At 44.7% G+C, this 22,296-nt stretch overlaps 1 protein-coding gene across 3 annotated transcripts in view; it reads right to left on the reverse strand.

The window, feature by feature from the left end:
- Positions 1 to 4,644: 4,644 nt before the first annotated feature.
- LOC132076409 (dual specificity protein phosphatase 13-like) overlaps positions 4,645 to 22,296 on the reverse strand; it is a 28,278-nt gene continuing 10,626 nt past the window's right edge. For 2 of the 3 annotated variants that reach the window (XM_059477472.1, XM_059477473.1), the window contains exons 2-5: positions 22,088 to 22,116; positions 8,204 to 8,399; positions 6,862 to 7,082; positions 4,645 to 5,738 (exon numbers count right to left, since the gene is read on the reverse strand). In XM_059477472.1, coding sequence (XP_059333455.1) covers positions 5,512 to 5,738; positions 6,862 to 7,082; positions 8,204 to 8,399; positions 22,088 to 22,116 — 673 coding nt within the window. In that variant the 3' untranslated portion in view covers positions 4,645 to 5,511. The remainder of the gene's footprint in view (positions 5,739 to 6,861; positions 7,083 to 8,203; positions 8,400 to 22,087; positions 22,117 to 22,296) is intronic. The other variant, XM_059477474.1, reaches the window with a different exon arrangement.

Consider the following 22,296-nt stretch of genomic DNA (forward strand, 5'->3'; position numbering starts at 1 on the left):
TCAGCTTTCATGGCTCTTGTAGTCTCTGCAGTGTCAGCAGGAAGCACAAACCAAAGACCCAGATCCTGGACTTGGCAATGTATATTTCTTTTAACAAAACCCAAGCCCAGGTGACATTTTTGGGAGAGGGGAAACAGGAAATGGAGTCCCTTTGGGGGGCAGGGGCTTTTCACAACACTCAGAAACTTGGCCCACATTTCTGGTCTCCTCCCTTTCTTCTCCACAAAGGGCTTGTAGCAATTTTAGACAAACTTGGATTCACTGTATGTTGTTAAGAGAACCTGCTGGGAAATTAGGTGACTCCTGCACTCCAGGGCAGAGGAAATGTGTGTTTCTGCTTTGTGTTTTTAGGAAAGTAGGAAGATGAAATTCAAAATAAAACACAACAGATGGGAATCTCACAGAGACAGACACTGGGAAATGTTTAGACAAGCTTTGTTCCCAGCTCTTGAGCTCAGAATTTAGCCACTAAGCTGCAGAGAGACTTCAGAAAGACAATGAAATACATTTTGGCTTCAAATACAGCTCCTCCAGATTCCAATGAGAGTTGTGCACGTGAATCTGAAGGCAGAGTATAGCCAGCAGTATGGGGAATAGATGTAATATGAGAAACTCTTATGCTGTATTATTATAGTCTGAATTGTTTCCATCATTTCAGGTTAAGTAATTCCCCACTATCCATCTCTGAAGTGCAAACAGTACAGCCTTGATGTGCCCCAGGGAAAGGAAGCAAACCAGCCTTTGAATCTTTACCCAACCTTACTGCTCATATTTTGCTTTCAGTGAGTAAGTGTTCAAATCCTTTAATACTTCATTCCCATAAAAATATATTTACCAGGGGTTTTTGTGGCAGCAGTGAGGCTGTGTTTATTATTTTAGGAACACCACACGACTGGCTTTAGAGAAAAGACAAGGCAGGAGCATGGAGTGCTGCAAATCTATCAGAGAACAGCATGTTTTCCACCTGTTGAGGCAGCAATCACAATAACAGATGCACATAATAATTACCTGTACCTCAAAGGCAGCACCAAGTCCTGCACCTTCTGCTCCCCACCTAGCAGACAGCTTGGTAACAGAATTACAAAAGAGGAGCATTGAGAGTATGTAGCACTTTGTGAAGAATGAAAAAGCAGCTCTTATTAAAAAGAAACTGGAAGGTGGAAGATGAGAAGGAAAGATCTAAGGCACCATGATGCTAAAAGAAGAGTGGAGCTAAGGAACTCCAGGAGTGTATCTTTTTTTTAGAGTGGCAGTCAGGTTTCTGCTAATACCCTTTCCAAAGCTGCTTTCATTTGTACTCTCAATATTAGAGCTAATTTCTACTGATAAATAGGTGCCCCACACACCTACTGGAGCCCATTCCTCCCCAGAGATGGATGGTTCTGCAGAGGCAAGAGGGGCACTCAGGGTAAGGGCCTCCTCTGAAGTGACACCAGAATGACCATGACTGTGTGCCAGTACTGTGCTCCTGTTCCTCTCTTTGCTGCCTGGCACTGGGATTGTGCTGGAGCTACATTTGCCCTTCTGTTTGCAAGTCCCCCAGAGCAGCCGGTGTGAGCAGGGCAGGGGGCAGTACAGGGAGAAAGGATGCACAGCAGGCAAAATGTTTTGGTCTTTCCTGTTTAAGTGCTGAGGCTTCTAAGGGTCTTTTTCTCCTCTTCCTCAGACTACCAAAAGGAAAGTGGTGACATTTGGCTGGGTGAGGAGGACTTGGCCTCTGGAGTGATTTGTACCATGGTAGTTCCTTGTTGCACAAAGGAACAGATCCTTCCTAGAAAGGATTTGTAGGGGAAATTATCTCGGGCCCCATTTAATCTTGACAGAAGAAGATGATGAGAGGACTGTGTGCTGAGTTGGAGTTTTCCTTTGAATTCCTATGGTGTTGAAGGCAGCGCTATAAATAGCCATGCTATCCTTTTTACCCTGGTACAATTCAGTCTCCAGCTCCCTATACAGACAGCAAGTCTTCTGGTAGGTATTTAGAAGGAATTAATTTAACCCAGTCTTCTCCTTCTGTAGTCTTTTACTCCAATCATCACAATGGCTTCCACAGCCAAACAAGCATGTTTCCTCAATAAAAATTTTCTGAGGAAGACTGCTGATATTAAAAATTCCATTTCTGTCTGAAAATTCGATCCTAGTTATAAATAATCCATAAATAGCCCAAACTATAAAGAGTTAGTATTAAAATAAAATACACCCACCCCCTCCAAACTGCTTACTCTTTCATTTTGTTTCTCCCAGGTTTTGTTTTTGAACTGCACAGCATTTTATTCATAGTCTGTTTCACATTTTCTCCAGTGTAACTGGCTGGACAGTCTCTCCTTTCCCAGGATCGACTTGTGAACATCAGCTGAGAGGAAGGAAACCCACATCCAGTGTTTCATGGCTATTATCTTAAAGATAGATCTGTAAGAAATTTAAACACAAGCCAGATTGGTATTTAAATAAAATGGGCTTTTTTTTTTTTTTTTAGCATCTTTTTCAGAGAGAGATCCTCAGCCCGTAAGTGCAGCTGGAAAGCAAACTGGAATTTCACAAATATTGGAGTTGCTGAGCACGAGGGCCCAGCTCCGGGCTGGCCCTGCCGGGGGTCGCTGCTGGCGGAGCTGCTCTGGGGCTCGCACTGCTCGGTGCCGGCGCTGCCCGCACCGGGGCTGGTTTGCAAACAAGATTAAAGGTACTTGCCTTACAGGTAGTCGAAGCTCCCGCGCTGCGGTGTCTTGGATTACCTTTGTTTGAATAATACCACTCACTTTGCTCCTAACGTGCCACCTGCACAGCAAATTTCTAGCCTCTCCGGGTGTTCAGTTTATTCAAGGCCTATTTTTAATTCTGTTAATTGTAACCCGTGCTCCGCTACCCTGTTTGGACCTGCAGCAGCAGCCGGGGTGAGGCAGCTGCGGGGCAGGGCTGTGGAGGACGCCGGGGCTCAGGCGGTGCCAGCGGCTCTGACCGGCCGGGGGCGCGGCCGCTGCCGGGACACGGAGCCCGAGGGCTGCCCCGCCAGCGCGCGGTGCCCCGACTGCTCCTTGCAGGGCAGCTGCTGCCCAGCCCGGCTGAGAGCCGTGAGGGGATGGCCGGCCTTAGCCCGTGTGGGGGGCAGCGGGTCCGTCCCTGCCGTGCCCGAGCCTGCCAGGCGGCGCGGGCCGCCCGCGGCGAGACAGGGCGAGCGCGTTCCCGAGCACAGGCCCCGCATCGCCTACACCGCTTTCCCCGGGATTTGACCCGAACTCGGAACAGAGCGGCCAAAGCGGGTCCGGGGCTGGGTGGCAGCGCCCGCCGCTCGGCGCGGCCCCGCCGGGACCCTCCCGGCACAATCCCGACCGACCGGGAGCGCGCCGGGCCGACCGCGCCACCTGGCGGCGGCAGCCGGAGCCGCGGGCGCGGGTGGGATGCGATGCGATGTGGAGAGGGATGCGGGATGGGATTGGGATGATATGGGATGGGATGGGATGCGGGATGCGGGATGATATGGGATGGGATGCGGAGCATGCCTTTGGGAGAAAAACCGCCCGCAAGGCAATGCCGCCTGAGAAGTTGCATTCTGTCTGTTACTTTGCTGTGTTTACAGTATTTTTACCATCAGAGTAAGCTCCAGATTTCCAGTTGTTCCAGTCAGTGTTTTAAAAGCAGGGTAAGTTTGTATCCTGTGAAATGTGTTTAATATGCCCCTGTTTTAGTATATCCTTACTGACTCCTGAGCTCTGCCCTTTGCTCCATCCCGAAAATGGCTGGTTGATTCCTGCTTTTGAGAGGGGAAAGGATAAGAAAATATAGTTCTGCTTGAGGCTGGAGGCATCTCTATAGACATATACACTGGGGGTTTTTCCTGACTTGTTCTCTAAGTTTGAATCACTTTGTGAGATTTAATTGGTAACGGAAACATTCGTATTAAATTTTGATTTGGGCCTGGAGCATACTTTTAATTTGGCTATTCCTACTTACTGAGGGTTTGTTGCCTTTGTAGAGCAGCCCTAGAGCTTATAAGATGGTTTCCTTATGCAGGGAACTAAAGCAAAGAAATGTTCCTGTACTGCTCTACTGCTGCTCAGGGATGTCCAATCTACAGGGTTAGTCCAAAGTAAAGTCCCCTGAGACATCCTTGGTATGATGGTCAGATCCTCAGTGCCAAATACTCTGCTTTGTGCTCTGACTCCTCTAGTCTAGCCTACAGAGAAGATGTAGGTATCACCTAAGAGCATTATAAAAGGTGCTGAGTTGTTTTTCCTGAAGGCAGAAATTAGCCTTGTAGACAATGCTGGAAATGTCAAGGAATGTTTTCCCTTGCTGCTGTGCTGTTTTTGAGTAACCAGCTCACATAATGGGGTTGTTTTCAAGCCTCTGCATTCCTGAGTTTGGTACTAGGAATACAAACTGCCATCCCCAGCTGGCTTTGGAGCTGGCTTTGTGCTGCAAATGCTTGTCCGCTGGGAACCAAAAGCCAGATGTGCTTCACATAGTTTCCAGGCAGCACTGATCCATCAGATGACAGTAGCTATTGAGTGCTCTTATGGTGGCCCAGAGACACAAAGATGAAAGCCTGATGCCTGTCAACACCTCCCTTGCCATTCCTGTGTGTCTTCAGTTTTCACTTCAGTCCACCTCACAAAAGCAACTGCCACAGAATATGATGTTGCAATGTTAATAACCTTTTATTTTTGAGAAAGAAAATCCCAAGTTTTGTAATTTTGAACTACTAGACAAATTTGGGATACATTGAACTTTGTCAAATATTTTCCTGCACCAGCCTTAGCTGGTAACCCACCTTCTTCTTGAGAAGCATTTTCTGCAGCATTTCCTGGATGATTTTTAGTATGTAAGATGAACAATATTTGAATACCCCCTCAAGGAAATGTATTTACATGGAGGAAAAAAGCTCTAATGAACAGCCAAAAGGAAAGGCCTGTAGAGATACCTGGAATAATTTCTTAGAGTGGCTTACGTTGTTTTCCCAGCTGCTCTGCCTTTAAACAGCCTCTTACCCCAACTCAGGAGCTCCACCAATTGTAAAAGCAAGAACTAACCAGTGCCAGATTCAAGTCTCAAAATACAAACCCTCTGAGATACAGGGAGTGAAGGGGTGGGGGGCAGGTTCATAAGAAAACTTCTAAGCATTACTGTAGCATAAATAATATGGCATCTTTCACCTCAAATAGCCTAGCACTTCATAAAGTGATATGAGCTCCACTAGTTGCTGAAACACAGCTATTTCTGAAGTGGAACCTGATCTCTTTCTCTTTTTTCTTTCTTTTTCTTTTTTTTTTTTTTTTTTTCTTTTAAGCTAGCAGACTGCAATGTTTTAAGGTGGAGAGTGAAGGATAGAGTATACAAGCAATCATAAATATAAATCTAGGAAGGCTTTGCAAAATGGAAAGATCAAGCAAAATCTACTTTTATTAATAGCATGCGTCCTGGTGTCCCATAAACTTGTGTCCTAAATTTATAAATGCAGTTCATCTAGAGGAGATGCAGGCAGGATTTTGTCCTCTTTCTTTCAGCAATATTCTATTATGGGCCTGTGGTGGCAGATGCTTTGTGTTTTTTCCTCTCTTCATTCAGTTTAATGTCCAAGTCCCGGAGCTGGCTGAGGAACCCCATATTTGGGCAGATGTTTCTGTGAGTGCTCACTGTCTTCAGGGCATCCACGAGTGTCATGTTTTCATGGATCATTAGAAAGGCAAGCACTAAAGTTGCTGAGCGGCTCACTCCCATGGCACAATGAACGAACACCTTACCTGCACAAACAAATAGGCACAGCAAGGTGAGTGTGCTTTATCATTTCTAAAGTGGATAAGACAAAGGGAGGAGAAAAAAAGCAGTAGAAACAAGTCAAGAAAACAATGGTGACAATTAGTGGATCTTCATGCTTTCAGGAAGATCACCTCTCAGGCAAGCTGGTATTTCATACTAACCTCCTGCATCTAATTTAGGCCTAAGAGTGAAATAGTTGAAATTTTCTGTGGAAGGAGAAGCTTTCTGTGACTAAACTTGTTAGTATAGTTTTCTGTGGAAAAAAAAAGTTTTGGCAGAAAACTTTGGCCCAGCCCTGACTATGATCACTGGCAAGTCCCACAAACTCTGTGCGATAGTCTGCCTGTAAAAATGGAGTTGTAATTTACTGTATCTCAGCAGCCCAGTGTGAGCTATAACTGAGGATTTAATAAAGCACTCCAGTGAAAGCAGCAGATCCTGCAGCCAGTCAGAGTCAGAGCAAACTCTGGAACAAATGGAAATTATGATAACTAGGCCCTAATCCAAACTCTGCTGACAAAAATTCAGCAGGCTGCAGGTCAGGCTCGTAGTTTTTGACTTAGTTCATTAACTTCTGCTGCTTCTCTAGCTTAATAGACAGGCTGAATAAAGCTGCAATTCTGTGAAGTACTTGAGCGTGTGAAGCATTCGAGCCAGCACTGAAGTGCTGCTGCTCTCCCAGGGAGCAGGAGCAGCATGCAGGGCAGGATCCCCAGCTGGAGCCCCTGGCAGTGTACAAGGGGTGGGAGGGACGTGTGGGAGCACACAGATCCTGCTGATCCCTACAGGATGGGCCCATGGCGCAGCATCTGCAGTGCCATAACCTCTGCCCTTCCCTCTACACTCCAGTCTCAGAGCTTGCCCTTCTTTCCACCAGGCTGGGCTGGGAGCAGGCAGTCTTCTGCAGCTCCTGGGGACCTGGCACAGCCACCTTCCCTGCAGCACATGGCATAGGCACCCTTCTCCCTCCTCTGCTCAGTGGCTTTGTCTGTGCTGCCTTGAACCATATGCTGATTGTGAGCTCTGTTGGTGCCTGTTACTGCAATGAAAAGTCATTTGGCTTGTGTCGAAATTTCCCCTCAAAGTTTATCTTTGCTTCTCTCTTACCTCCTGAAGAGTTTAGGGCCTTGCGTATGAAATTGGCAGCATCATAGAAGAAGACACTTAAATCGAAGGCAGGATCATCAAATGCTTCTATTCCATAGTACTCTATTTGCAGATCTGCATAATATTTGGCTCCCGTGTCAATGTTATATGGTCCATCTGCTGCATTAAGGATATGAGTAATTTTGAGGCTTTGAAGTGTAGCTTTGCTCCTAGCAGCCCACCTGTTGAAAGACATGAAGGGCACATTGGCAACGCTCCTAACATTCTGCAAAAATAGCATGGTTTAAAGTTAGTGCCTGCTCCCACTATGGAAGGATGCAGGAACTGCACCCTGCTCACAGAGGAGCAAATCTCAAGAAGCACATAGTGCTTTGCACATGAATGTCATATGGAGGGGTGGAGAACAGCGGGAGCACAGACTTGCCACTGGGTTACTGTTAGTTAAGCAAATGCCTCCCAGCAGATAATCCCTGGGAACATGGCTTACTGTATGAAGTCGTCAAGATTTTCCTTAAATATTTATTTAGGAATTTTTAGAGCTAATCTCTCATTGCAGCGTACCTCGTCTCAAGAGTGAGAGTATGCACTGATGCAGCAACATCTTGTTCCTGGTTTGGACATGAAGTGGATGCATTGTGTTCACCAGCTAGGTGAACCCCACCTCCCACCATAAACTAGGACTATAGCCATTCAACAGGATTCTGAACCTTAACTGATATATTCATGAGGAGGAGGAGCTGGGGAAAATGAGCTAATGATCTAGGTAATCTGCAGTAATCCAATTGGAAGGAAATAGCAATAAATATTATTGGTCACAAGAATAAGGTATTTGCATGAAATTAATGTTTGATTTTTCAGTTTTATCATCTTGGAAAGAAAGCTTGGATTTGGAATGTCAAGATCACTATTGCACAATTCATTTGGGTACTCCTCCTTCTGGGTTTTAATCTTGCTACCCCTATCTGAGTGTTAGGTCTACTGGCCTCTTGTCTGCTGCCTTAGAGGCCACAATTTCCAGGCCACATAAGGCATCTCAGAATTGACATCAATTTGGCATAGGTTTTTGAAGACTTTAGTCTAGAATACAAATAATTTTTACCCTGCTAAATTCATGGTGGCTCAAAAAATATAAAAAATCCAAATCAGACATGCTAGGAGTAAGTCACCATTTTGCATGTTATATGTTTCTTGACATCCAAGCTCTTTACATCATCAGTTTGGAAGCCTGTATCACAAAAACATTCCTGAAGACCCAAAAGCTGCTCCCCAGTAGTACCATGCCCTTTCCTCCTCCTCCTCCCAGGGACTGATAACAGTTTACAATAGGACCATATGTTCTTACGCATCTCCCACGTAGATATTTGGCCAGACTTGGTCCACATGATTGTCAGAGCCTCCTCTGAGCCACAGGAGCTGCTGGAGATCTGTTAGTGACGGTGTTTCATAGGCAGGGCTCCTAGTCAGAGGTGAAGAGTCTCTGGTGCGAAGCATCCTGCTGTTCCTTTGCATGCACTCAGGCTGTATCAGAGACAGGTTTTCTGAAATGAATTGAAAGGAAATTTTCATACAGAAATACTATTCCCTAGAAAGTAGACCTGTTCATTACCCTCCAAATAGGATTACATTATTAGAACTAGTGTGTGCAGCAGGGCCGGCAGGTGTTGCTAAAAGCATCCAGAGAGCAGGACTGACTCAGGGGTAGGACTCTACAGACATGTAATTTTTCCCCTGAGAGAGCAGCATAAGATAATGTGATTTAATTTCTTGTCCAGTAACACTATTGGTAAAGAACATCTGCACCACCTGAATGCAGACTGGATGAACCTTGTAGGCACAGGTAACATTTCTCTTTTTGTTAAAGTGCTACCAGAGTATTTGTATACACTTGATTCTGATTAGTTAAAACTGGAAGTTTTTTAATGTATCAGTTAATTGACTTACAAAGTTTCTAGGGCCACAGTGAAAATCTTATGATGTGTATGTGAGCACCATCTGTATGGTGCATGTGTACACGCATAGAAACAATGTGTACATACAATATTATTTCATTTATAGTGATGCATTTAAACACACCTACACACATACATACATGTATACATAGGAAAGGATTTTCACATGCATCTATAAACATATATATATTGTATATGTCTGTATGTAGAAAGAGAAATTGAGAGGATTTGAACTAGTTTTTTCTCTCTCAGTTGAATATCCCTGGACACTCAGCTATGCTGGTATTCTTGTGCCTGTCTATCTCAATCTCTCCTCTGGGAGCTGTTCCACTTTGTATAAATAATGTGATAGCTACTTCCCTCCAGAGAGGGGCCATTTTTCTTGTCTGAGGGGCAGGATACTTACCCAGGATGTGAGAAAAAAATAGTATTTTTGAAATTATAGGGCTAAAAGTTCTGGCATTGTTGTCCTGTTGAGAATCCATCTAGGGCTCCTTCACAGGTCTCTGAGATCACAGACCTCTGAACCCTCACAAATCATGCTGTGGAATATGGGCAACCCTTTTGCAATGCTGTTTGCTGGTTTAGACCCAGCAAGCCCAGGTCAGATGGTTCAGCTGGAAGCAAAGCTCAGTCAAGAGCAAGATATCCAAGCAGTCCCTCCTTTGAGACTTTAGAAACATTTCTCCTGCCTGGGTCTCATTATCCTGAATTGCCATTCTTGCCCCCTGAAACTATTCATGAGCTTTATTTGGTTGCTTGTTCTTACTCAAGTCATAATCAATGTGGAAGGCACACTAGAACTCTTCCCAAAGTAGGGTAAATGGTGTTTATTCTGATATGGCATCAGCTTTCACTCTAATGCCTGAATGCCTAAATCTAAAGTTTGGGTTTATTTTCTCAGCAATTTTAGAAAACAAGCGTAGATGGACCTTCAGAAGTCATCTGGTCTTCCCCTGCCCCACAGCAGCAGCAGCCATACAGATGTTGCTCCTAAAACAACAACTTTGTCCATGTACATTATTTTAACAGTGTAAGCTGATTTGGGGAATAAGCAGAAAACAAGGGAGAATATATTTTTGCTTAGAGAAAAGGAAGTGGAGTTGATGTGAGGCATATTACTGAACATACACATATATTTCTGAGTCCTCAGTCTAAATTTGCTTCCTTTGCCCCTTCCTCCCTCCTCCTCCCTACAAATGTTAAGTGCAGTTATAGCTTTTTGTATGTTCCAATAAGAAAGAGGTCTCCCTAGGGTAACTACTTAATAAGCAAGATATGAAAAGCACAATAAAGATGATGGGAGACATAGAAAAAAGAAGACTGGTTTTACTTTTAATGATGGAGGAAGAACTGCAGGGAGGTAGAGAGAAATATAGAGATAAAATCCTATGAATTTTTCAGGGCAGATAATATAAGATCAAGAGCTTTGGTAAAGGAGTATGTTGTGCAATCCTAGCCCAGATTAGCATGAAGAATAGCACAGAAAGAGATAGTGTGCATTGCCCTACAAGTTTTACTGCCTTGTGAAAGTCATGCACTGTGCTCAAGAGCTACTGCTAGCATCTTCATGATGACCTGTTTGTACTTCCACCGACACAGAACATTAAGCTGAAGCAGTTAAAGAAAATCAAGAATAAGATAATACAGCTTCTACATCAGGAGATTAATAGGACCATGGGCTCACTTTCGAGGAGTGTGGCTGACTCTGAGTTGCTGCAAATGCTTAAGGGCTGAAGTTGTGGAGCAGATAGATACCAAACTTTCATTTCTCCTAGACCCTGCTGCTTTAAACTTCTATTGTAGCCTCTCAGCTAGTTACAGTAATGGAGATGATGAGCAAAGATAATTAGATTGTGTGGCCACCTGTTCAAGACCTGACTTTGAGGAGGTTCTCCCAAAATTGAGTCATTTTGGTGCTAGTGACACTTCACAGATGACTCTGGCCTTTGCAGCCAGGGAAATGCTTTGCAACAGAGCTCCATTTCATAGAGCAATCCTCTTTCCAAAAGGTGTAACAGCATTGTTTTATTCACATGCCTGATGTCAGACAAGTGAGCTCCTTGTGTCAACACAAGCACGGCTCCTCCCAAGAGAACAGCTCCCGCCTGCGCTGCACTGCCTGAAATTGGAGTGCTCTGCAGGGCCTTCAGGGTAAGCCTGGAAATAGCTATAGCAGATGATTGCACTAATGAGGAAAGCAATATGAATTTTTTAATTGAAGGCCAGGGACTTTGGTAAAGGTTTTCCCCCACCTTCTACTTTAAGATACTGCAGAGGTAGCAAAAGTGCTGCCACTGATTACATTTCTCTAAGCTTCTCCCTCTGGGTGGCTCCCAGAAGCTGCTCTAGTTGAAAACAGTGACAGTAGGAGGGCAGGAATCCCTGTACCAGAGGGAAAAATTCTGTCTTACAAGGCCACTAACATTTTCTGCAGAGATCTAAACCATGCAAGTTGGATAGGATTACTTTTCTTTTAAACTGTAGCCATCTCATTAGCCTCTTTCTTTCTCTTTCTTTCTTTCTTTCTTTCTTTCTTTCTTTCTTTCTTTCTTTCTTTCTTTCTTTCTTTCTTTCTTTCTTTCTTTCTTTCTTTCTTTCTTTCTTTCTTTCTTTCTTTCTTTCTTTCTTTCTCTCTCTCTCTCTCTCTCTCTCTCTCTCTCTCTTTCTCTCTTTCTTGCTTTCTCTCTTTCTCTCTCTCTTGCTTTCTTTCTCTCTCTCTTTCTCTTTCTTTCTCTCTCTTTCTTTCTCTTTTTTTCTCTTTCTTGCTTTTTCTCTTTCCTTCCTTCTTTCATCTTGCTTATCTCTCTTTCTTATCATTCTTTCTTATCATTCTATCTTTCTTTCCTATTTTTTTCTGCTTAAAAGTAAAACAACAGAAACAAAACAATTCAACCTATGGGAGACTTTAGAGGCTGGACAGAGACTTTAATGGCAATCCACAGAATACAAGGTAGCACACAAGCTTTAAAACTGTCTTGTCATTTTGCATCATTTCCCACCCACCTGGAGCACTGGGGTACAGCCCAAATGGCCAGGGCCAGCTTTGACCCCTGTCTGGCCTGTGGGGCCTGGGTTTCCCCAGTGGTCCAGAAGTTGCCCTGGAAGCCCAGGCTGGAGGTGGCCGTGGGGGACATTGCCTGGCTGCAGGGAGCACCCAGGAAGGGCTGTGGATGACTCCATGCTGTCTGCATGCAGCTGGGACAGCTCCTGAGGGACTCAGTCATGCCAGGACCTTGTCTACAACAACCTAGTGGAGATTTGTATCTCCCCAGTATTGTCTAGCCACTAGAATACTACAGTCTGCAAAGCTTTTTGGTTTGTTTTTTCGTTTATTGGTTTGGTTTATTTTTTTCCTTCCTTTCTCTATGGTGGAAATGATTGCCCTTTTCTATTGAACATCTCTGGAAAAAAAAGAAAAAATAAAACCCACATAAACCCCCTAGTGACTTGAATTGGCTAAAGCACTTAATAGATTTGCATTGCATTAGAAGATTCTAGTGGAAAAAAACTCAGCAAAGTTTTGGGAGTAAAAATGCAAACACTCAAATATTGCAGATATTAAATAGTTAATTTTGCTATTTCAAAAAAAATTACCATTTCCATTTTTCTATTCAGTTACTTTGTTTTGCAATTTGTTCTCCTGCATTGCATAAAGTATTTTAAAGCATTAAACAAGATGAAATGGCTTGCTCCTGGTTGAGAAAAATATGTTTTATTTCACTAACAATGAACACAGACTGAATAGCCACCTATTTGCCTAACCCAAATTTTCACTTCTGTAACTCCCTGCCATTTTGCCATGGTTGTTCCCTTGTCTCCTCAAGATGGAACTGAGATGCAGAGAGATTAAATGAATGTCTGAAGTCCCAAGAGGAGTCTGACAGGACATTAGTTGGACCCAAATCATCTTTCCTCCTTCCCTTTTGCTAGCACCTTCCTGGCTGGCACAGCTCTGCCTGTGGTTATGCTGATAGCCCAGATGGGGACAGGTGTCTTTCAGTAACAAGTCCTTACATGAGATTATTGAGAGCCTCAGGCACAGCAAGGCCTCTGGATACTACAATAGCACAAACACTACCTAACAATAACATGATACAGAAAGCTCCTGCAGCCAAATATCCTAAATTCCCTGTATCAAAACCCTGACAAACTAAATGGTTCAAAATTCCAAAGCATAGGGTCACTATATAATTCATGTGGAAGGGAAAAAAATTAAAAACCAGCCTCTCGATGCATTTGAAAATGCCATCTACTCTGTTTTTTCTTCTCTTTTTTCTCAGCAAGCATCTCTGCACTCTTCTTTTACACTCCTTGCTCTTTTCTCTCAGGTAGTGTTTAACACTATGGTTCTTTGTCCTCCTGATGGAAAATTCCAGATGGAAAGAAGTGTGTTTCACGAGGAAATGATCATGTTAGTGGAATGAATCTTTTAGATACTGTAACATGAAATATGATCTTCCTTTTTGTTAAGAAGACCCAGTCTGTGTCTCTACGCTTTGGTCAGGATTTGACGCTAAGAGAGCCCAGGAGTCTCTTGAGGTAGAGCTGAAAGCTTGGTGTGCAGAAACAGGCACATTTAAAAGCAATAGCAAAGTTAAAACAGCCAGATGGGAACCTAGCAGGCAACCAAGAGGGGAACTCTCTGTTTTCCTTGCAAGCCTACAGGGGCTTGTTTGCAGGAATTAGAATCTCTCACCAGCAGTTCACTGCAGCTCTAATACCAAGTGGTAGTGAAAATGAGAAGCAGGTTATGGCTGATGGTTTAAATGAGGTACCTATGGGAATTTAGAAATGAGATCCTGGACTTGTCTTGGTGTAGACTGTGCACATGGCAGAGCAATATTGCTTTCTTGGCTGACTGCATCATATATTATGGCCTTTTATTTTGCCCACAGTCAAACAGCAGGGAATAGTAGAAGTTCACTGCTCCAGCTCAGTGTTCAAACTCTGATCTGCCTCACCAGAGGCAGTGCCCCTGAATAATGGAAAGTAGAATTGGTCCCTCAGCCTCTGTGCAGGTTCATGTTCAATGCAGCACTATATAAATGCTATTGCCATTATTTTGGAGTGAAGAGAAAAGCAGAATGTACAATTAAAGCTCTGTTTGGTTCAGGTTTTAAGAGAATTTACTACCTGGGAGAGATGCCAGATGGAGGGCTCTGGAAAACACAGCCTGCCCTTTAACCGCAGTGTCAGGAAAGAGCAGGAGCAGCCCTCCAAGCCTCCTCCATGACTTCCCCCTCAGCCCAGCCCAGCTCACATTGCAGATGCCCCTCACCCTACACTGGCAACCGTGTTTTACAGGGTGGGAGAAAATCTGAGTCTTCACACCTCGTCACCGCTTGGTCTCCCTCCTGACATCTCCATTCACATGGGGCCTTGTGTATTTATGATGGGGCCCCCTCACTTCTCCAAACTGAGCTGGAAGGTACCAACTTCTGCTTGCAAGGAGTCTGAGCTGGGTTGGAAAGCTAAAGGCTCCTTCCTCTGTGAGCCCTCCTGTTCCTGTGTAGGGCTGCCCATGGTGCTGCAGGGGCTGTGCTCCACAGCAGCTGCCTCCACCTGGGCAAAGCAGGAATGCACAAGGCCATTTCAGTAGAGGGAGTGATCGCAGGGCAGGTGCTAGGAATCAGCCTCAGAGAGGGTTTGGATAGCCAGAAGAGCTCCTGGAGGTGAAGCAGGTCCCAGATGAAGTGGGAAGACAAGGGGATGCATGGCTAGACACAGGCATGTAGGTGGAGGTGGAGCCCAAGCATCCCAGCTCAGAGGGGCCCCTGAGTGAGGCAGGGAGCCCCAGTGAGGCCCCCCAGCAGCCCCACCCCAGGTCACACTGCCACTATTGTCCTTGGACAGGGCAAGCCCCCGGGAGGGGCACGCTTGCTGAGCTCAGTGGGGTGAGCTTCACCTGCACCTTGCTAGTTTTTGGGAAGGGGTGCTACCTTACAGAAGTGCTCCTGGAGAGCATTTCCTCTTTTTCGCAGTGTAATAGACCTGCACATATTTTCCCAAAATTGTAATTCCAAGGGGGAGAACCTTTGTGTTGCCCTCTCCCACCTCCCCCAACCCTCCTATCTGAGTCACGCAGCCTAGGAAGGAGCACTTGCCCATGGACGTGGCTAAGGCTGCAGGAAAGGATGGCTTAAAAATGGAGGCACTGGTTGGAAAAATAGGGGGTCCTGCCGGCAGTGACAGGTCATGGCTGTGGCTTGACGCCAGCTTTTACATCTGCAGCTTTCAGATTCAAAAGAGATAAAAAAATAAGTATTACCTTAGCAGCTGGCATCTCTAAGCTATGGAATGAACCATCCCCAGCAAGACAGCGCTGCCCTCCACAGGCTCCTTGCACAATTTCCAAGTGCCTGTGGATATCTTCGAGCCTAGGGTGGTGCTTTCCCCTTTATTTCTCCTCTGGGGCATTTCTGTCCAGGGTACAGCTTGGAATTCAAGCCCCCCAAAACTACTGATTTTTTTTTTTTTTTTTAATGCATCTCAACTGTGCTAATGCTTCTCCCTGAATTAAAATTGTCTAGTCTTAAGTTCTGCTGCCAGCAGCCATAACTGTGCTGGATGCTGTAGTCAGGGGAGCACACAATCACCATGCAGCTAACTGCTTCTAATAGTAGAAACTTCACTCTAATCTTACATAACACCCGTAATGGAGCAGAGAGGCTGTGGCTTCTGAGGAGCTTAGAAAGCTTTCTTGGGCAGCTCATGCCCTGAGGGCAGAGAAGCTGCATCTGCAATGAGAGCAAGAAAAACAAAATGACCTTGATATTGATAACAGTTCAGTGAGTGCTGTCACAGCCAGTGCTGTGCCAAGACTTCACTGGCGTCACAGGCTGTCGATAGGTGTAAGTTATGGTCAGTTCTGATAAAAATGGTGTCAAAGAGGCCAGGCTGAGAGAGGCATGTGGGGAAATAATGTCTTGCAAGCTTCAGGAAAGACAAACAAGGATGTTAATATATTGCTATTAAAAGGGCCTCCAAAGCACTTCAACTTCTGCAGGCAGTATGGATTTGTGTGACTGTGGATTAAACGCGTTTTTTTCTTCTCCTTGATTTACTCCTCAAATGATTTATATATGACTGCTGTTATCAATACAAAATTGACAACTCTGTCAGGTTTGCAAGATTTCAGAATATTTGAAGGCATGAGAAAAGGGTTTTGATATTCCTCAGTCGTTTGGCAGGGTAGCTTTGAGCTGTCTCTACCGGCACTTTTAACATAAGTAGAGAAGTGCTCTCCTTGCTTTGCCTTTCTTGAAAGGGTACATACAAAAAAGGCACCTTTTTCTAAGGCTGACAAAGCTGTACAAATTCTTTGCTATGGAATCAAGAGCAAACTTCAAAACTCTGCAGTAGATCTATTTTGGCACTTGAGTTTTTCAGGCATATCATAGAGCTTTCCAGTGACATTCTCAGCTCTGTTGGGGCAGAGGGGAATGTTTTTCTTTTGATTTTTTTTTCAAGTGCTGACTTTAAAAACATTATTTGATTTTGATTAAGTCATCTTGTAAGAAGACTGATTGTATGTCACAAAGGAATTGACCACTGATGAGCACATGACAATAACTAAAAGGAGACATTAAGACACAGAACTGGGATTTCCTGTCTCTTGCTGCTTTTGATTATGTGTCTAATGAGTATATGCTCCTCATTTCTTATCTTAAATTTGAAGAAATACAAGTGAGTGGTTTTTCTGTTGCACCTCCCTGGTACCAGGGTGCCAGGTAAATCAGAGTGAAGTAGGAGCTGCCTCACAGGGGCTGTGGACAAAGCAGGGTGTGCAGCTGCCTCTCCAGGCTGTGAAGGATGAAGGCTGAGGGCAGTGGGGATGTGCTCTGCTCCCTGAAGCTCCAAAGCCCAGGGTCACTGGGAAGGAGTTTCCCTGCTGCAATACCTCTGTGAGAAGCAGGCAGCACGGTGCTGCCCCACTTCTGAGACTGAAGCTATGCAAGCCTTGCAGTTGGTCAGGCAGGGCAGAAGCAAGGCTTGTTTTGTCCCAGCAAATTTTTGGAGAGTGTTTTCATTTTATTGCTAGGTTTCACTATATCCAGCCAGGTTTTATGCTGTTGTTTTTCTGATTCTGTTTCATGCCCTAGGTGTGGAATGTAGGTGGATGGCAAGGCTGGCAGGTAGGAGATGGAGGGGAGAAGAGCCTCCAGCAAAGCAGCAGCCTCAGGGCTCCCAAGAGGGAGAGCTGAGCAGAGCTAGAAGGAAGGAGCTTGTCCTTGCTGGAGGCTGTGCCTGCTGCAGGTGGTTTACAGCAGACACTTTGGGAACACCCAAACAGAACGGTCCATTTTCCCAAAGCAAACCTCTGTGCCTTCAGCACAGCCTTGGGAAGGCTGTCCCCTGCCCGAGAAAGCTGCTGGGGGCAGGAATGCACTAAGGACTGCGACATTCTCAGGTACAATGGCAATGGGAGTCACCTGTGAGCTATAAATAGCACTGACATCCTTTCTCTCCTGAGCCTGCAATCCAAGCAGTCATTTTTGCGGGTGCCAGTGAAAATGAACAAAGCTTTGAACAGCTTTTATTAACACTCTCTTTGCAGGCTGGAAATTTTCTTAGTAGTGACTAGTTTTTTTTACTGACCCTGAATTTTGCATTTATTTTAAAGGAAAATTCTGGCATTTTTTTCTTTTTGAATTTTTAAAAAATATCATATATAATTTTCATATTTTTACCTCATCTGTCTGGGAAGCGCTATTGTGGCAGGACAGTTGAGATCACAAGTATTCATTTTCAAAAATCCTCTGTGCAATTGCAGGAAAAGAGGGAAAAACCCAGGAACCTAGATTCAGTCTTATATAAATCTTACATGCATTTTTAACAAAAAATGAAAATGTTTTGGTTTAGAATTAAGGAAATAATGCAGGATGTTTGGGCAGGTTTTGTGGTGTTTACATTGAGAGACCAGACAGCAATACTGGTTGCAGTAAAAGGAAAAGCTTTACATGCCTATCAGACAAGATTTTCCTATGGTTTGATAGGAAACAAAGATGGCTTTGTTAAGGAGCTATGAAGACCTGAGAGCAACACTGGCAAAAGGAGCCTTTTCAAAATATTTAGGGTTCACTTGATGAAGTCTTGTCATAACATAATTAAGTCTCACCTGTTATGCAACTCTCCTTTGCTCTTTATAGGCAGCAGAAAACACAAAGGTCTACAAAACAGACACTTTGCTCTGGGATAACCAAAGAAACCCTGCTACAAGATCAACTAGTGGAGCTGGAAAAATTAGTCAAGCTTTCAAATATGCAAGAGGAGCTGTATTTTTTTGCAGTGATGCCAACTAATCTAATTCTAGATTAGACTGTTATACTGACAACCCTTTTCTTAGGCCAGTGGGCAGCGCTGCGGCCTGTGAAACGCTGTGATTTTTCCTGCTGCCACAAGATGGCAGGAAAAAACAATGTTGGGGGATTTAAAAATACACAGAGATGGGTCTCACAGAACGGAATACATTCCTGACTGGCATTTAAAGGGAGAACTTGCAAGAAACTGCACGTTGGATGGAAGAAAAATGTGAAATATACGGAATTAATTAGGTTGGTATTGACCTGAGTGTATACATCAAAAGATCTACACCATATCCTTTCCTATGTAGGTTCTGTGTATAAGAAAAGCCTGTGGCAGTGCTCATTTTTTCCTGTACACTGTTCAGTTTGGCCTGGTTTTGTTCTGCTGGCAAAATCTGTTGTACAAACCAGTCCAAGACATAATGCACTCACCTAAAGTAAAAAGCAGGGTGATTACTTTAGTCTTTTGTACTGTCTTCTTCCAAATACAGTTCTCTTCCCATTTCCTGTTCCTCCAGCCATAGTAGGAAAAGAGCCCAGCTAGAGGACACTGCTCTGGCTTTTGGGAACAGTGGGAGACACGAGGGACAGCAGCTGGGCAGGAGGGCACGCCTGGGTGCTAACAGGCTGTGGCACTGTGTTGCTGAGCTGGGCACTGTGGTCAAATCCGTGTCCCTCCTGCCTGCTCTCCTGGGAAAACTGATCCTTCAATGCAATGGGTGAGGAGCTTTTCTTATCCTGACTTACTTAATGTCAGTATGGGTGTCACAGGAGCTGCTGGGGCTTTGGAAGAGGGCTGGAAGGGAAGAGTCTGTGCTGTTCGTGCTCTCTCCCCAGCTGCTTTCACTTCAAATACTTTTCTTAAGGGAAATAAACCCTCTACAAGAACAGAAATTGGTTTGGAAAGTACAACCAGACTGGCTGGGGGTTTGGAGTTACCCAGAGACATTCCTCCTCAGCAGCCAGTGTGGTGGTTCCCCTCCATTCTTCTGACAGATAAAAGAAAGCTGTGGAAAACTCACAAAGATTATTGTTCACCTGGAGCTCGTGAACTGGTAGAAGTTAATTGTGCAAGGCAGCACTGTGTAGGCCTGGTGGGCCCTGGCCCTGGTCCTGGTCCTGGCCCTGCCATGCTGCTGCTCCCCGCATGGCCTGGCCTGGCCTGGCCTCACCGGCCTGGCCCTCCCTCACTGAGACATGGAGGACGTTCAGCAGTGCCCTTGCAGTTTGTCTGGTGAGGGGACAAAGCTCATGGGGTCATGGCAGCTGTGCTGCCCTGTGGCAGTGGCCTCCCCAGAGGCTCATCCAGCACCAGCTTGCTCCTTGTCCACCCAGCCTATTCCTCATCCACCCAGCCTTCCTCCTCATCCATCCAGCCTTCCTCCTCATCCATCCAGCCTCCCTCCTCACCCATCCAGCCTGCTCCTCAGCTATCCATTCACCTTTTTTCTCACCCAGCCTTCATTCCTCCTTTACTTTTTTTCCCCCACAACCTTCATCTCTCCTTGGAATGATGGAGGCAAGGGGCTTGTTGGGGGCATAAGGTAAATTAGGAACTTTTGTGCTAGGACCAGTTCTTCTATTCAGTCTGTAATAATTAAAAGTATCAAGAGGTTTAAGAAATAACTAATCTGTTGAAAGCCAAAAGCTGGAGGATACACAGATGTCCTGTTTCTTATGCTGGCTTTCTCTAGACTCTGCTCTGGCCTGATGGAGCCAGTCCTTCAGGCCCACCCTGAATTGGCTCTTCCCACTTGTCTTATGAATGCTGTGTCTACACTACTCATTACTAAATACTGAATTCTATAAAATGCGCACCAAACATCCAGAATCTGCCTCCCAGGCTGGCAATACATTTGTCATTATGAACCAAGGTTCATTTCACAGTGAAAACATGGAGGAGAATGACAAGGCAGCAAGAGTGAAGAAGCAAAAGCAAAATGCTTACAGCAACTTTCAACTGCTGAGATGATGATGATGGAAAAGGAACTGATAATACAGGTGCCCATCACCTGGGCAGGAACACCCTTGTCCCATGCTAAAACAGATCCTAATGCCTTCACACCTTTCCAGATTCTGATCCTATTTGGATTTTTAATATATTCTCTCTTGTGTTGCTTCTTTTCATAAAATTACTTTGGTCTCAGCTTGATTCTGCGATTAGCAGCTTCATTTTGTGAGGAAAACAAATGATGGAAGGTCTGCAGCTGCTGGCAACACCACAAGAACACTGCCAGAATCCAGGAGCCTTCTTTTGCCCTTTGGCTGCCCACCTCTGAGTTATGGGGTCCCACCTGTTATTTAAAGGTAAATTAAGCCTTCCTTGAAATTAATAGTTTAAACTGAGCACAAAATTACTTTGAATTTAGCTCATGCATGACATCCTACAACCTGGGTCCTTTTGCCAGGCTTTCAGCGACTGATCATCTAGGTCAAAACAGCTCCAGGGCATGCTTAATCCTGCTCTGGATGGGAGGTGAGAAAGACTTTAGAGATGGAGGTGTTAGGAGATATGTGTGTATGGAGAAAACAACACTCTCTAGACACCTGCTCCCCTTCAGTGCTTGAAAGGAAAATTCTCCCCTTTCAGCACTAAAGCATTGACTGCAAGTGTCAATTTGCTATCTTTTATAGAGAAAATAATACTGAGAAACTATTTACCTCAGGTAGTTTATCCACAAAGTAAGGGCTGTCCAGGAATTTGAAATCACTGGGTAGAAGGGATTTCCTATTTCTATTCTAATGGGTTAAGGGATTTTCAATTCTATTCTACCAGGTAAAAACTCTGTCTGAGTTTTTAATTTTTGTTCTGTTGAGCAAGGTGTATATGCCTGAGAAGGAACAAACACATGTACATATCAGCTCCAAAGGGAGGGACCCCCTGCACAGGTGACATCATCTCACTCATGGTGCTGGATCAGGTCTTGAGAGGCTACACTGACCTCTGCTCTTCTCCTGCAACTTTTCACTATTGCCACAAGTAAGGGCTGAGATTGGATGGGTCAGTCTTAACCCAAAAATCTAATCTGTTCTGAAAAGCAGGGGCCCATAGCTATGTGAGCTTAATTGGGCCCTTCTCTCTATTTCTGAGACTGTCAGGCACAGGAAGGTGGCTGCTGACTGTTGGAACAGAAAAATGTGTCACAGAGCTGAGGTGCTTTTCTTATCCTGACTTAGTCTGTCCCACCTCCTTCTTCCATAAAGATGTCTGTTATGCCTGTCCCATTTTCTGCCTTTCTAGGGTCAGAAGCAATAGTGATTACCAAGCAACTTCATCCCATCCCTCTATTAGATTAACCACTCCCTTGATGGATCACAGACTGGGTGATGACAGGCAAAATCTCTGCCATTAAAAACTCAAACTCTCTCTGCTCTCAGAGGTGCTGGTATGGGGATGGAGCTCCCTTGCACACAGGCAGCCTTGCCTTATGCCTGGTTACATCCCCTGCAGGCAGGATGGTGCATCTTGGCTTTACAGCTGCTCTGTGTGGCTGCACATGCTTTCACAGCAGGATCTATCAGCACCACCACGCCCCTTGCAGGGATCGGACAGAGTGCTGCCTTTTTCACAGGAATGAGCCTGCTGTCCCCAGAGAACATAGAGGCAAAATCCTGGCCAAAGAGGGAACCATGAGAACAGAGCTAAGGTTATGACTTTGTAAATGTTTATCTTCAGTCTGTATTTGATGTCTGGATAATAAGGTGACCAGTCTCTTACAGATATGTAAGGCAGGTTAAATAACAGAGGGCACGCAGTGGGTCTTTTGAGCTGCAGCACAGAGCATGTGCAGGGCCTAACCATTCCCACTTGCCACCTCTGTGGCCAATGGATGCTTTCATGCAGTGTCTCTTCCTAAGCCCTTCAGAGATGAGCTGTAAGTATGGTTGATACAGCTGTGGGGTTTTTTCTAAAAAATGGCTTTCTTTTTGTACTGTTTGCATTTTTTCATGCTGCATTGGTTCACTCACCGTTTTCTTCAGTTTGGTAAAGAAATTGTCTGTGAAAACAAGAATGGAAAGAAATAAAATTATTAATGACAGATTTTTAATATACACAGGGAAGAGATGTTTTAAAGTGAGTCTATCAGGTTATGCATCTAAGTATTATTTCTGCCCTTGAAAATCTTTCACTTACAGTGCTTAATTGGTCTGTGCAAATCCATTGCTTAAAGGTAATT

Source organism: Ammospiza nelsoni, chromosome 8 (assembly GCF_027579445.1).
Source record: "Ammospiza nelsoni isolate bAmmNel1 chromosome 8, bAmmNel1.pri, whole genome shotgun sequence".
In the NCBI taxonomy this organism is placed as follows: Eukaryota; Metazoa; Chordata; class Aves; order Passeriformes; family Passerellidae; genus Ammospiza; species Ammospiza nelsoni.